Source organism: Oncorhynchus tshawytscha, linkage group LG01, assembly GCF_018296145.1.
Source record: "Oncorhynchus tshawytscha isolate Ot180627B linkage group LG01, Otsh_v2.0, whole genome shotgun sequence".
Classification (NCBI taxonomy): domain Eukaryota; kingdom Metazoa; phylum Chordata; class Actinopteri; order Salmoniformes; family Salmonidae; genus Oncorhynchus; species Oncorhynchus tshawytscha.
The window spans coordinates 40,052,557-40,065,295 of NC_056429.1; the positions used below are offsets into that span (position 1 = coordinate 40,052,557).

The following is a 12,739-nucleotide window of genomic DNA, read 5'->3' on the forward strand; positions in this document are numbered from 1 at the left end:
GGCTATCTGCATTGTGTCCCCCTCACCACCCGTCAACCCCTCTTTTACACTACTGCTCCACTGTTCATCATATATGCATAGTCACTTTAACAATATCTACATGTACATACTACCTCAATCAGCCTGACTAACCGGTGTCTGTATGTAGCCTCGCTACCTTTATAGCCTCGCTACTATATATAGCCTGTCTTTTTACTGTTGTTTTATTTCTTTACCTACCTATTGTTCACCTAATACCTTTTTTGCACAATTGATTAGAGCGTGTAAGTAAGCATTTCACTGTAAGGTCTACCTACACCTGTTATATTCGGCGCACGTGACAAATAAAATTTGATTTGATGAAACCAAGATTGAACTCCTTGGCCTGAATGCCAAGTGCCACGTCTGGAGGAAACCTGCCACCATCCCTACGGTGAAGCATGGTGGTGGCAGCATCATGCTGTGGGGATGTTTTTCAGCGGCAGGGACTGGGAGACTAGTCAGGATCGAGGCAAAGATTAACGGAGCAAAGTACAGAGAGATCCTTGATGAAAACCTGCTCCAGAGCACTCAGCTCCCCATCCAACCTGACAGAGCATGTGAGGATCTGCAGAGAGGAACGGGAGAAACTCCCCAAATACAGGTGTACAGGTACATATAGCGCCATACCAAAGAAGACTCGAGGCTGTAATCGCTGCCCAAGGTGCTTCAACAAAGCACTGAGTAAAGGGTCTGAATACTTATGTAAATGTGATATTAAAAGTATTTTTTTTAAATACATTTCCAAAAATGTCTAAAAACCTGTTTTTGCTTTGTCATTAAGGGGTATCGTGTATAGACTGACGAGGGGAACATTTTTTTTTTTAAATAATAAAGCTGTAAAATGTACCAGAATGTGGAAAAAGTCAAGGGGTCTGAATACTTTCCGAATGTACTGTATATACAGAGCGGCGTACAGATAAGATAGCTAGGGGAGATAACCACATATCACAGTCCCTGCAAGCACATTTTCCCTCAGTAAAAGTAGTCGTCAGCAAAGTCCGTGCAAGCAGGAAAAGACAAGGGTCCGTGCTATCCGGGATCCTTGGGATATCCTTACCCCATTGAAGTTGACATGTTAAGACGGTCAGGGGAATGGTTAGGTAAGGGTTTAGGGTAGGGACGTCCCAGGGACCCAGGATAGCACTGACCAAAAGACAATTGTTTTCTGGGGAGAGAGAGAGACACTCTGTGAAGGGGTAGGTGTTCAGATGTTTTCGGGATGTGTCCTGACATGAGGCGGAAGCTTGTTCCACCATTGGGGTACCTGAGCAATCATCACAGCCATTTGATTATTATGACAGACAGCCTGATGGAACGATGTTGGAGAAGATGACCAACAGAGCTACTAAAGAGTCTGCAGGCACTAAAGAGTTGGCACATATACACACACACACACACGTCTCTTTACCATGTTTAAACACGGCAGGACTGTAATTGTTGTTGGCGGTAGGCTACGCAATACAAAACCGTAATTATGGATCCGAGCACTCACCTGTTTTCAGCGTAGCTAAGGTTGCCAGTACATTCATTGACCTCCAGGGGGCACTCACATGGACACTCACACTCATTCTGCTCCATCCTGCAGCAAAAGTCAGACAAACTTCAAAAACGTTTTCAAAAAAGAATCGACAGAGATGATAAAAAAATGTCAAACAAATGGATAGAGTTTAAATCATGTAAAGCATAGTATCCCACCCTGTTCATACGACTATTCACACAGATAAATGGCTCATTCACAGTAATAAGAAAACCACCGCAGTGCATCTCCTACGCAACTCGGTGCTCGGTGACCGTGTCTGACCTGTGACAGTTGAGACAGAGGCGGTCCACCGTGCTGCAGGCACAGAAAGCCAGCGAGTCGCACGTCTCATTGACGATGCCCGCGAAAGCGTTGGTCCCTGGGATACGGGTCAGACGGTACTTGGAGCAGTGGCTCCCGTGGACCAGGTTCGTCAGGTCGCCCTGGGTGAAGGCGGTGGATACAGTGAGAGAAAGGAAAATACGCTCCTGTACTACGGTTGAACAAAAATGGCTCTTACGAGGAAAGCACCAAGGACCTACAGTATTTTTGCTGTTCTTTCTTCTGAGTAAGCAACAGTGAGCCTGCTATATTATTTCCCACCACTTGGTGGGGCTATGACACTGATAGATATTACACATGTTGGAATAAACGGCCCTGGGCAAAGTGGTTTTACGAGGACAACACAGTGTGCATCTGTCTAGCAGTCGAACTGGGCTCGCACTCCCCCGTTTGTGTCGCAACCTAACCTCGGTGACCGCGTCAAAACCCATCCACTCACAATGATACTGCTGTTGAACTTGTAGAAGCGCTGGACCGTGCGGTCACTGAAGCTGTTGCAGAGGTTCTTCTTGACAAAGTTGGGGTGGTTCAAGATGTCGTTGGCCACCAGCGGTTCCTTGTGGGTGATGTGCTGCTGTTCGGCGGGGGCGTGGCCTTTAGGGTCGATGAGGGTGGGGTGGGCCACCAGGTAACCCCTGTCCTCCATGATGAAACACCTAAACACACAGAGAGAGTGAGACTCCCGTTCAAGTACCAATCCGTTTACTGGTCAGTACAATGAATTTGACTTCACGCACTTGAGCCCCAAAAAACGGGAATGCATGCCCACTGAAACCCATCTGACTTCAACACAATAGAACCCAGAGCTCAGAGCGGATGTAGAAGGCAGAGAGAACAGGGTTAAGTCAGAAGAGAGAGGGAGAGCAGGATCTGGGGGTAAAGAGCGCCACATGGGACAGAATCCAGCTCAGCTCATTCTATTGTCCTCCTGAGCCCCATATTACCCCATCCTGCCTGAGCCAAACACAAATCAACCCCAACCAAGTCCCTCTGAGCCCTAAATTACCCCATATTGCCTGATCTAAACCCATTCAATCCCAACCGACCCCAGCCAGACCCCAGTCCTCTTACCCTGGGTTAATCCTGTTAAACATGAACCACTGAACACCAAGACTCTCAGAGAGAGAGAGAGCGAGAGAGAGAGATAGAGAAAGAGGGAGGATTGGGGAGAGAGAAAGAGGGAGGATGGGGGAGAGAGAGGGGAGGGGGATGGGGGAGAGAGAGGGAGGGGGATGGGGGAGAGAGAGGGAGGGAGAAGGAGAGCGAGAGAGGGGGGAGGGAGTGAGAGGAAAGGAGGGAGAGGGAAAGAGACTGAAAAGAGAGGGAGAGAATGCAGCAGCATCTAACGTAACAGGATGTCTCTGGAATGCAATTATAATCAGCTTATCTCCTTTTGTCTCCATTTCTCTCCCTCCCTCCCTCCCTCTCCGCCTCTTCTAACCAGCATAGAGTTTATTTCTGGACCACAACAGAGAACTTCCGCCAGTCTCTTCATATGGTTTCTCCCACTGAGAAACCCACTGAGCAAAGGGCATGCTGGGATCCTGGCGAACTAAGTATTACGTGCCATTCAAATCAGATTCGCTTGATTCAAAGTCTTAAAAACAAAAAAAACAAAGCCACCAGTGGGTCAACCCTCAGCAACCCTATCAGGCATAGCTGCAAACCTTGAACGACGGGAGAGAAGGAGCTCTCAAAGAATGACGTACCGGATCTTGTTACCCTTGTCCTGGTTGCAGATGGGTAGCAGGTCCAGCAGAACCTTGTACAAGTAACGCAGGGTGAAGTCTATGCCCATCACGGCTACCGCATACCCTGGGGCCATCTGAGAACTGCACCGAGAGACCGGAGAGGCGAGAACAATTATTAAAAACGGTACACATTTCATATTCTCTACCTACCTTCCCTGCTTGTGGAAACAAAACAATATGTCTGGGACGACGCGAATGTGTTTGATACCGTTCCACCTATTCCGCCCCCAGCCATTACCGTGAGCCCGGCCTCCCCAACTAAGGGGATACCAACCTCCTGTGCCCCCAAACACATGTGCTCACGCTCAAACACGCCTACACACAAACACACACTGCGCCTGCATTATCAGAGCTGTATGTGTGTGTGTGTGTGTGTGTGTTAAAGATAAACAGAATATAAACACACATCTTAACATGCAGCCTGTGTTAGCGCTGCCTCCGGTCTACAGCCTCCACAGAGATTACACAGTAACTACACATGCAGGAGAACTAATAAAACGTCAGTCTCTGGACGCCATTTTACACTGCGCCTTTATGTGCAGGTCACTTGTACAGCTTGAAATGCTGAGGCGGCTATTTTTCACTGTATCGTGTAATTCTTTGAAGGGCTCAAAACAAAGTACCTTGAGGCGTGGATGGTGTGGCTGATGGTGACCACGTAGCCAGCCCCGCCCACATCCAGGTAAGGCCCAGTGAAGGTGATGAGGCCTGGGTTGGCTACAGCGTGCTGGTACCTGTATGGGTCAAAGGTCAGTGAAGGTGATGAGGCCTGGGTTGGCTACAGCGTGCTGGTACCTGTATGGGTCAAAGGTCAGTGAAGGTGATGAGGCCTGGGTTGGCTACAGCGTGCTGGTACCTGTATGGGTCAAAGGTCAGTGAAGGTGATGAGGCCTGGGTTGGCTACAGCGTGCTGGTACCTGTATGGGTCAAAGGTCAGTGAAGGTGATGAGGCCTGGCTTGGCTACAGCGTGCTGGTACCTGTATGGGTCAAAGGTCAGTTAAGGAGGTTGGCGGGCAGGGTCAGGGCAAAACAAACAAGTTGATGTGACATGCTAATTCCACGACGACACATCGTGGGTTCCGTACTAACTAAAGACGGGGGAAAATAAAGAGGGGAAGAAAAGTTGACTGACAACCATTCCTTCCGGAACATTCCAGGGTGAAAATATACTCTTCAACTGCCGTGCAAAATGAAAAGTGTCACGCAGGGTTTTAGTAGATTCAAAACTTTTCCATACAAATTCAATCATTCTAACTGAAAACAGAGAGAGTTATGTGCTAAGCCGGGCCAAAACGCTGTGCAATAGGACATAACTTTCTATCCCTCTCTAGGAGTCTGGAATTATTTCAAAGCAGCCCCCCCCTCCCTAAATAAACCTCACCATTGTCTCCGGGTTGGGTCGAAAGCTTTGTCCATTAGCGAGCCGGGGTAAATCCGCAGCACCCCATTGGGCGTTGCTATGTAACGGCGCACAATGTAGCAGTTGAGGCTACTCATCTCCATGAGTGTCATCCATTCATCTGTGACGTGACTGGTCGCCATCACCTCGTTCCTGACCGACGACTGCAGGGGGGACAAAGAGGGACATGGCAGGGTTTCGTTTAGATGGGCCTGGGAAGAGGAGAGGAGCAGAGCTCTCTCTTTAAGCCCAGCTCGGGATCTCAGATACTCTTCTCCTCCCACCCCCCCACCCTTTACCGAGAGTCTCTCAGTCTCTCTCCCCACCCCGTACAGAGAGGGGCTATGCACACAGAACGCTATGCACACAGAAACATGAACAACAAGAAAATACATGGCGCTTTTCTCCAGCTTCTCCTTCAAAAGACACAGAAGGAAGGGTGAGAAAGAGACTTGAGCGGCAGTTCATTGCCTTTCTGTTGGGGGCGTTCGCTCGTGTGCGCTGGCTCACGAGTCTTTCCGGGTAGATGTCCGTTTGACGGCGTCTCGATACGGACGCCGCATCCCTCTATGACGATCCCTACTGTTAAAGGACTAGCATATTGACAGGAACTTTACCGTTTTCCCCCCATTTACCAATACCTTTACATAACTTGGTGTGTGTGTGTGTACCTTAAGGCCAGGGTTGGCTATGAGGCGTGTGTTGTCACTGAGGTAGGCTGTGTAGTGTTCCACCATGCGTTTGGTCTCTGGCTGACTGAGGTGCTCGTAGGGAGAGGAGAAACTCCCTGCAGACAGCATCACCGTAGGGCTCTCTGAGAGACGGAGAGAGAGAGAGAGGGAGAGAGAGACAAAAATGAATAACGACTTACAGTTCTACAAACATAGCAAGCTGTGAGACAAAGAACGCCTCCCCCACCATCGTCTTTCAAATGCAACCTCCGCCTCTAGCCTGGGTTCCTCTGCCCCGGTCATCGACTGTATGGCCTTAGCTTTGGTTCTTACCGACGGTGGCCAGCTGTTTGAAGTGCAGACAGGAGGAGGGTTGTCCCAGCAGGTCCAGGCGGTGATAGAGCAGCTTGGAGCTGGGAGCAGTGTTCAGGTTCTTCAGGTGTTTCACTGGGATCTCTGGCTGGACGTACACTATGCACAGGATGAACGATGTGTCCTGGACCTGGGGAGAGGAGCGGAAGTGGTTAACGGGGCCATCTCTTGGGGCACAGACACAGACAGAGCAGTATAATATAGACACTGGGTGGGACGGAGAGAGGTGGAGGGAGAACAGGAGGGACGTTTTGTGTTGGCGCTTCGACTTAGAATAGAGACGTACAGAGCAGAGGCGCAGATTGGTAGCCTAGTGGTTAGAGCGTTGGGCCAGTAACCGGAAGGTTGCTGGATCGAATCCCCGAGCTGACGAGGTAAACATCTGTGTTTCCCACCGTTCCCCGGTAGGCCGTCATAGTAAATAAGAATTTGTTCATCAACTGACTTGCCTAGTTAAATAAAGTTTTAAAAAACACATATTTTCCTATGAGATTTGTACGATCCATTGATAAAATACGACGTCAGAACTTGTGGTTGAGAAACTCGAGAACTCAGACACGACACACACTCCCTACTCCTGTCCGGCTTCTCCTCAAGTGTGTTTACCGTCAGATGTCACAGCGAGTGTTTTATGACCCTGCCGCGCGAGCGTACACACACACACACACACGGTCCTTTCCCAGCACTGCTGCCAATGAGATACAAAGATAAATGTGCGGTGCGTCACGGCGGCGCCAGCGACACAGACAGACAGCGACTCTCGCGTACGACTCGCCTCGTCCACATTTTTCAATGAACCACGTGGAGTGGATCTGTCTGGGAGGCTGCAACACACCAGAACCTTTTAGGAGCTCTGGTACAAGACATTCCTCAGCAAAGTAATCCTTTTAACGCTGACCTTGACAAAACGATATAGAGACAGGAAGGTCAACCTGAGCATGATCAAATAAAGTCAGTCATTTCCAAATGAAACCACTTTTATTGTTACCTTCTAGATCTGTACGCATTTTATTTTTATTTAACTAGGCAAGTCAGTTAAAGAACAAATTCTTATTTACAATGACGGCCTAGGAACAGGGGGTTAACTGCCTTGTTCGGGGGATTCGTTAACTGCCTTGTCAGCTCGGGGAATGGATCAAGCAACCTTTCGGTTACTGGCCCACGCTCTAACCACTTAGGCTACCTGCCACCCTATTACATTCGTGACATTTAGAAAAGAGCTCCCGGAGCTCGTTTTTCACACTCACAGCTGTCCCCCACTTTTAGTTATGAGGTTGAGATGTTATTGACGCAATACAGACCAAATTGAAGTGTTGAGTTTTGTTTGCGTGTTCTACGGTCCTGTAAATATAGAGGAGTGGCTGTGCTGTTTTTTCAGCTCTTGAAATTCTCTCTGTAAAGCTAACTTTGATCAAGGTTTTATTTGTTTATTTGTCTATAATTTGTTTTTCCTTTTCACTGTCAGTACCCCCCCCCCCTAACATCACCCTTAACATCTATAACGGTTGTGGACGTGACGGATCATATCTTAGCGTCTGAGGCTTGTGCATTCACCACATTTTGTGAGCTTGTTCTGAGATGTAGTTCCTCGCACTTTTGACTGAAACAATTGTTGATCTCTTGCAAAAGGATGTGTTCTAGCTAAAGATTCTCTTAGAACATATACACTGAAATGCATTTCTCATACACAGCACTGTTTTGTTTAGATAGAGAGAGGAGAAGTGTTTCTGTGAGTAGTCCTGGAGCGTCTTTTTAAAATCCAGTGTCCAGAAAAGTGGATCGGCAGTATAGGCACATGTATATTGTTGCATTTCTCTATATATATAGATATATACATTTCTATACACATATATACATACACACATATATACTTAAAACATTAACACAATTTTTCATAAAATGTTTAATATATTAATATATTATATTTTTGCCTATATTCAACTGGTAAAGGTTCATTTAGATATACATGAACCTTTATTACACTATGATTTCAACCACCTGAAAGCACAACCAAATTCCAACGGAAAAGCGACGTCTGGTTGCTTGTTTCGTGGTCATCTGGGCGTATTACCGCTGCGCTTTCAGCCATTTAAAAAGCACAAAAAAAAAAGATTGAATGGGAATCTAACGTCGGCCATTTTGTATTCATACAACTTAATGTGTTACCACTGTGCTTCATCTAATAGCTCAACCAAATGACATGGATTGCAGTTGAGAGGACATTAAAAAAAAGGACATAGTGCAAGTGATCAACGCTGTTCGAGATTCTGCACAGATTCTGATATTATCTGTGGAGATCCCCACAGAACTTCGACTAGGGCTGTGGCGATACCAGTACCGCGGCATTTTTCAACGGCAAAAAAATGAAAACACGAAGCAGAATCAACTCTTTTGTCCTTTTAAAACCTGCTGTATGACATCTGCTGTACATCTGCTTGAGCTTGGGGAAATAAATCCAATGTGACTCTGGATGCAACACGATATTAGGAAGGTGTTCTTAATGTTTTGGACACTCGTTGTATTTAGACAAGAGATCTCTCAATAATCATCCTCACGATAGCACATTGGTAGTAGTCAGTGAAAAATAACAAAGCTAACCTGGTCTGGTTTTAAAACCCTGGATGGGAGACCAAACGAATAGCTGTAGATGGATCAACTCTCCAGTAGGAGGTGCTGCCCAGCCTATGGTTTCATTTCTGATAGTGGAGGTAACGTTGAAGTTCTGACGTTGTTTCAAAAGGTACACATTCAACATATTTCATACAAGGTTTTGGTTACAAGCAGGGCTTAAAATTAACACCCGCCACCTGCCAAATGCGGTTCGATTTTGGCATCGGGGGTAAAGATGTCTATTTTACCAGCCAGTCACGTTGGCGAGTTGTCAGGATTCCACACTGCGTGCATTTCACTCCCATTTGTGAATAAGAATAGTCAAGTATGATTACATTTATAGTCAAATAAATGCCGCAGCAGAGGTTTTCAAATGATTTCTGCCGTTTTGTTTCACAGCGGGTAAATGAATCGCTCAAAGTCAAAGAACTTCAAATCCTTTCGTCTATCCCACCTCAAGCTGCAACACTGCCTGGGCTAGGGGTTGTGCGCACGCAAAGAGCTGATTGAAAGATGTGTTTTTAGAAGCGCTGTGCACAGGTATGACAGTTGGTCTACTTTCCTTGAAATGAAAGTCTACTGAAGTGAGACTTTGGGCTAATTGACATTGTTTGTTCACAAGCTAGGTTGTTTTTCAATGTTTGAGTTTCAACTGCTAGGGAAGATAAGAAGATAAGACAACGCAGCTATTAGCCAGACTCCATCTCACAGGCACATGACTCTCAAGCCATGTTACCAGGTGACCTCCCGCCCTTAAAGGGACATTTTTTTTATCTCATTTGTGATATTTTCTCAGGTCGCAAAAAAAAAAGAAATCAGAAATGAAACAATATACCACATTATTTCTTACAAGTAATACATTTATTGTTTTTGGAAACATTACAAAGCATGCTCATCTGTTTTTGTGCGTTTTGTTAGTGTAATTTTACGCGGGGGGGAAATATTCTGGCTGTTAAACAATTTGAGTGGCAGGAGATTTTTAAAATCTACCTGACAGTGGCTGGTGGACCAAAAATATAATTTTAGAACCTGGTTACAATGACGACAATCCTGTGGTTGAAGTTTCACACTCAAAACAACAGTTTACGTTGATGCCTTTTTGTCAAATCCAATGTATTTTCCACGTAGAAGCCACATCACAATACATTGACAAATTACGTTGAAACAAAGTTGATTCAGCCAGTTTGTACTATTCAGGCTGTAATATCTGTAATTATGCAGTCGTAAGGCACTATGCCTTTCTGCTGGCATATTTTTAAAAAAACATTCCAAATGACAACAAATGTGTTCGGAGAGATTTCGATCAAGAAATCTTCTTGAAAGTAATAGTTGAAATAATATTTTCAAAATGATGTTTTTTTTGTGTTCAGCCAAGCCTTTTCCTTTGAATCAGCTATCTACAAACTAAACAGACTTCTGCTAATATGTTCAGTCTACCCAAAAAGCATGTCAATTTCATGTCACATCCATATTATTTTCTGTGTTTCTCCAACATGCCAATATTTAGAAGTCCGCTTTCTGGGGTATAAACTCCGCTCAAAGGTTACTATAGACATCAAAGAGTTTCATTTATATTTTGTTTGTCCATTCTGTGAGGCATTAAAGTTGTGATTTTGCGCGGCAAACGTAATGTCCATAACGCTGCAATTGCCCCTCTAATGCTTGGGCCAAGTAAAAAAAAATATATACTTTTTTTTTTTTTAAGAGAAAAAAAGAGGCCACTTTTAAGATAAAAAATCTGCTAAATCGGAGCTGGAGGAACAGAAAACAAAGACGCAGCACTGCATTGTTGGCTTCCTCTATTATTGAGAGAGGGGAGAAGAGAGACGGAGAGGGACAAAGGGGAGAGAACGAGAAGAGAGAGCTCTAGTAGCGAGGAGATACACAGAGACAGAGTTAAACGGAGACTGCCGGTGAGCGAGCGGCGGTGCATCGTACCAGTTTCCATGCGTAGCTGACGTTGTAGGCCTCCCTGCTGGGGTCTCGTAGCCGGTTGGTGTGCCAGGACAGAGAGGAGTTGGTGGGCACAGCTATCACCTGACTGCCCAGGGGCAGACTGGAGCGACACAGGAAGCAGGAGGGTTAGCGACAACAATTAATACTGTTCGTACGATAACACAGAGCGTGAATTGCAGTCCATTCAAAAAAATAACAAAACACCTCCGATTACAATATGTAAATAAAGATTGCAATAACAGAGAGGGGGTGAAAAGGCATCCAACTACATTAGTAGCCCACCTCGAGTTTCCAGCATCTACACAACACTGGTGAAACCGCACCTCTCGGTCATAGGCCCCCTAAACCCTAACTCACCGGAGTATGTTGTCCCGTACTACGGGGAACCCTGGGATGTTTTCATAGTGGATGATGTCAGTGTGCAGCGGAGGCTCGGTCATCAGGTAGGGCCGTGTGAGGGACGGGTGCATCAGGGTGTAACCTGGGTAACCAAAAACAACGGCAGAACAGCGGTGTCAGGGGATCTTCACAGGATCGAAACCCGCCTTACCCCAGGGGCGAGCTACTGATCCCTAACCATTCTCCAGGCAGGCACCAGTGAGCTCAGAGCAGCAGTAACAGTAAGCTATGGAAGAGTGAGAGCCCTTAGGGGGGGAGGGAAGAGGGGGAGGGGGTGTACTTTAATGAGGGTAAACAAACGGATTGGCCCAGCGCCAGTTCTACGGCTGTCTGTTTCTAGCAGCCAGCCGGAGGGAGCAGGTTCTCTCTGACAGAGAGAGAGAGACACAGACAGACAGAGAGACAGACAGACAGACAGAGATGAAGGAGAGATGAAGGGGAGAGGGGGAGAAAGAGATGAAGAAGAGGGGGTGAGAGGAGAATCATTACCTCCACACTATAACAGTCAATTAACATTACAGCATCATTCTCCACAGAACTGTTTACTTTCTGTCTAATTAAGTGGCCTGTTAGTCAGAGCACACCTAACAACTTTAATAGCTTCATTCATCATGGCTTGTGTAATAACAGTGTAATAAGTACCATGTTGCAACAAGCCGTCATCCGACAACATACCCATGACGATAACAATACTGCCAGCCATTCAGATTGTTAGCAAAAACCTAACCTTCGCTAGCCAGCCACGGAAACGTCCTCCTTTATTTGGAAAGCAACCGCAAACATTGACTTGTTAAATGCAGCCGTTGGTGACACTCGGCCTCTCTAAAGGCCAGCCTAAAATGAGTGGCAGAGAAGTAGCGAGCCAAAACTCCACCTCTTGCCCCTGACTCAGTCGCTCTCTCCCTGTGTGAACAGAACCACTGTTACCCTGGACAGCCCTGCCCTGCTCCGCTGTGGTGATGTCACCTCGCGGCCTGTCAGTGGGTCTGTCAGTCTGGCCGTGTGTCACAGCCAGGTAGTTCCCCTAATGGGGTGTAAATTTAATGACTTTCCCTCTGAGGCCTGCTGACCTGTCTCACTCAGACCACCACGTTCATATTCCTACTGGACCTCCCAGTCAGTCAGGGCTCTGAAGAGCCACAGACATCTGTCCTGGGATGACTAGTGGGCTGAGACAGGACTTGCCAATGGAACCTGTTCTCCAGGAGAATAATTGCTCCAGTAGGAGTTGTACTAACTGCACACCAGGTTTTTCTGAGCCTATGCAGAAGTGTGTGTGTGTGTGTGTGTGTGTGTGTGTGTGTGTGTGTGTGTGTGTGTGTGTGCGCGCGAGGAAAGCGCTTCAAGTTTTATTAGTGGTACTCGTCGCCCGACAAAACAAGAAATAATAAAAAGACAAGAACACAAACATAAAGTAAAATGTCAGTAGAATAGAAAGAGAAATAGTTAAGGTACCTTTGTTGTCTATGAGGAAGGTGTAGGAGGCCAAGGAGTCCTGGTGGTAGGTGACGTCCTCTAGAATGTAGGCCAGGTTCACGTCTACTCCCACCACGCCTAGCAACAGGTTGCCAAAGTAACATGGCCGGCTCGCCGTCATGATGAAACCTGCAGGGTGGAAGACATGGATAGTTAAACAACCGCACTGATTTATCACCGAGAGCTGAAAATCTATCCGATTCTGTTCATAAATCCTTCTTT

The 12,739-nt window shown here is 46.5% G+C and overlaps 1 protein-coding gene across 1 annotated transcript in view; it reads right to left on the reverse strand.

Annotated features, from left to right (window-relative positions):
* LOC112238731 (VWFA and cache domain-containing protein 1-like) overlaps positions 1-12,739 on the reverse strand; it is a 93,368-nt gene that overhangs the window by 8,956 nt on the left and 71,673 nt on the right. Inside the window, 11 exon segments of the mRNA XM_042321351.1 lie at positions 1,514-1,600; positions 1,823-1,983; positions 2,322-2,538; positions 3,592-3,714; positions 4,257-4,367; positions 5,016-5,197; positions 5,705-5,847; positions 6,038-6,206; positions 10,625-10,742; positions 11,000-11,123; positions 12,497-12,646. Of these exon segments, the coding sequence (XP_042177285.1) occupies positions 1,514-1,600; positions 1,823-1,983; positions 2,322-2,538; positions 3,592-3,714; positions 4,257-4,367; positions 5,016-5,197; positions 5,705-5,847; positions 6,038-6,206; positions 10,625-10,742; positions 11,000-11,123; positions 12,497-12,646 (1,585 nt within the window).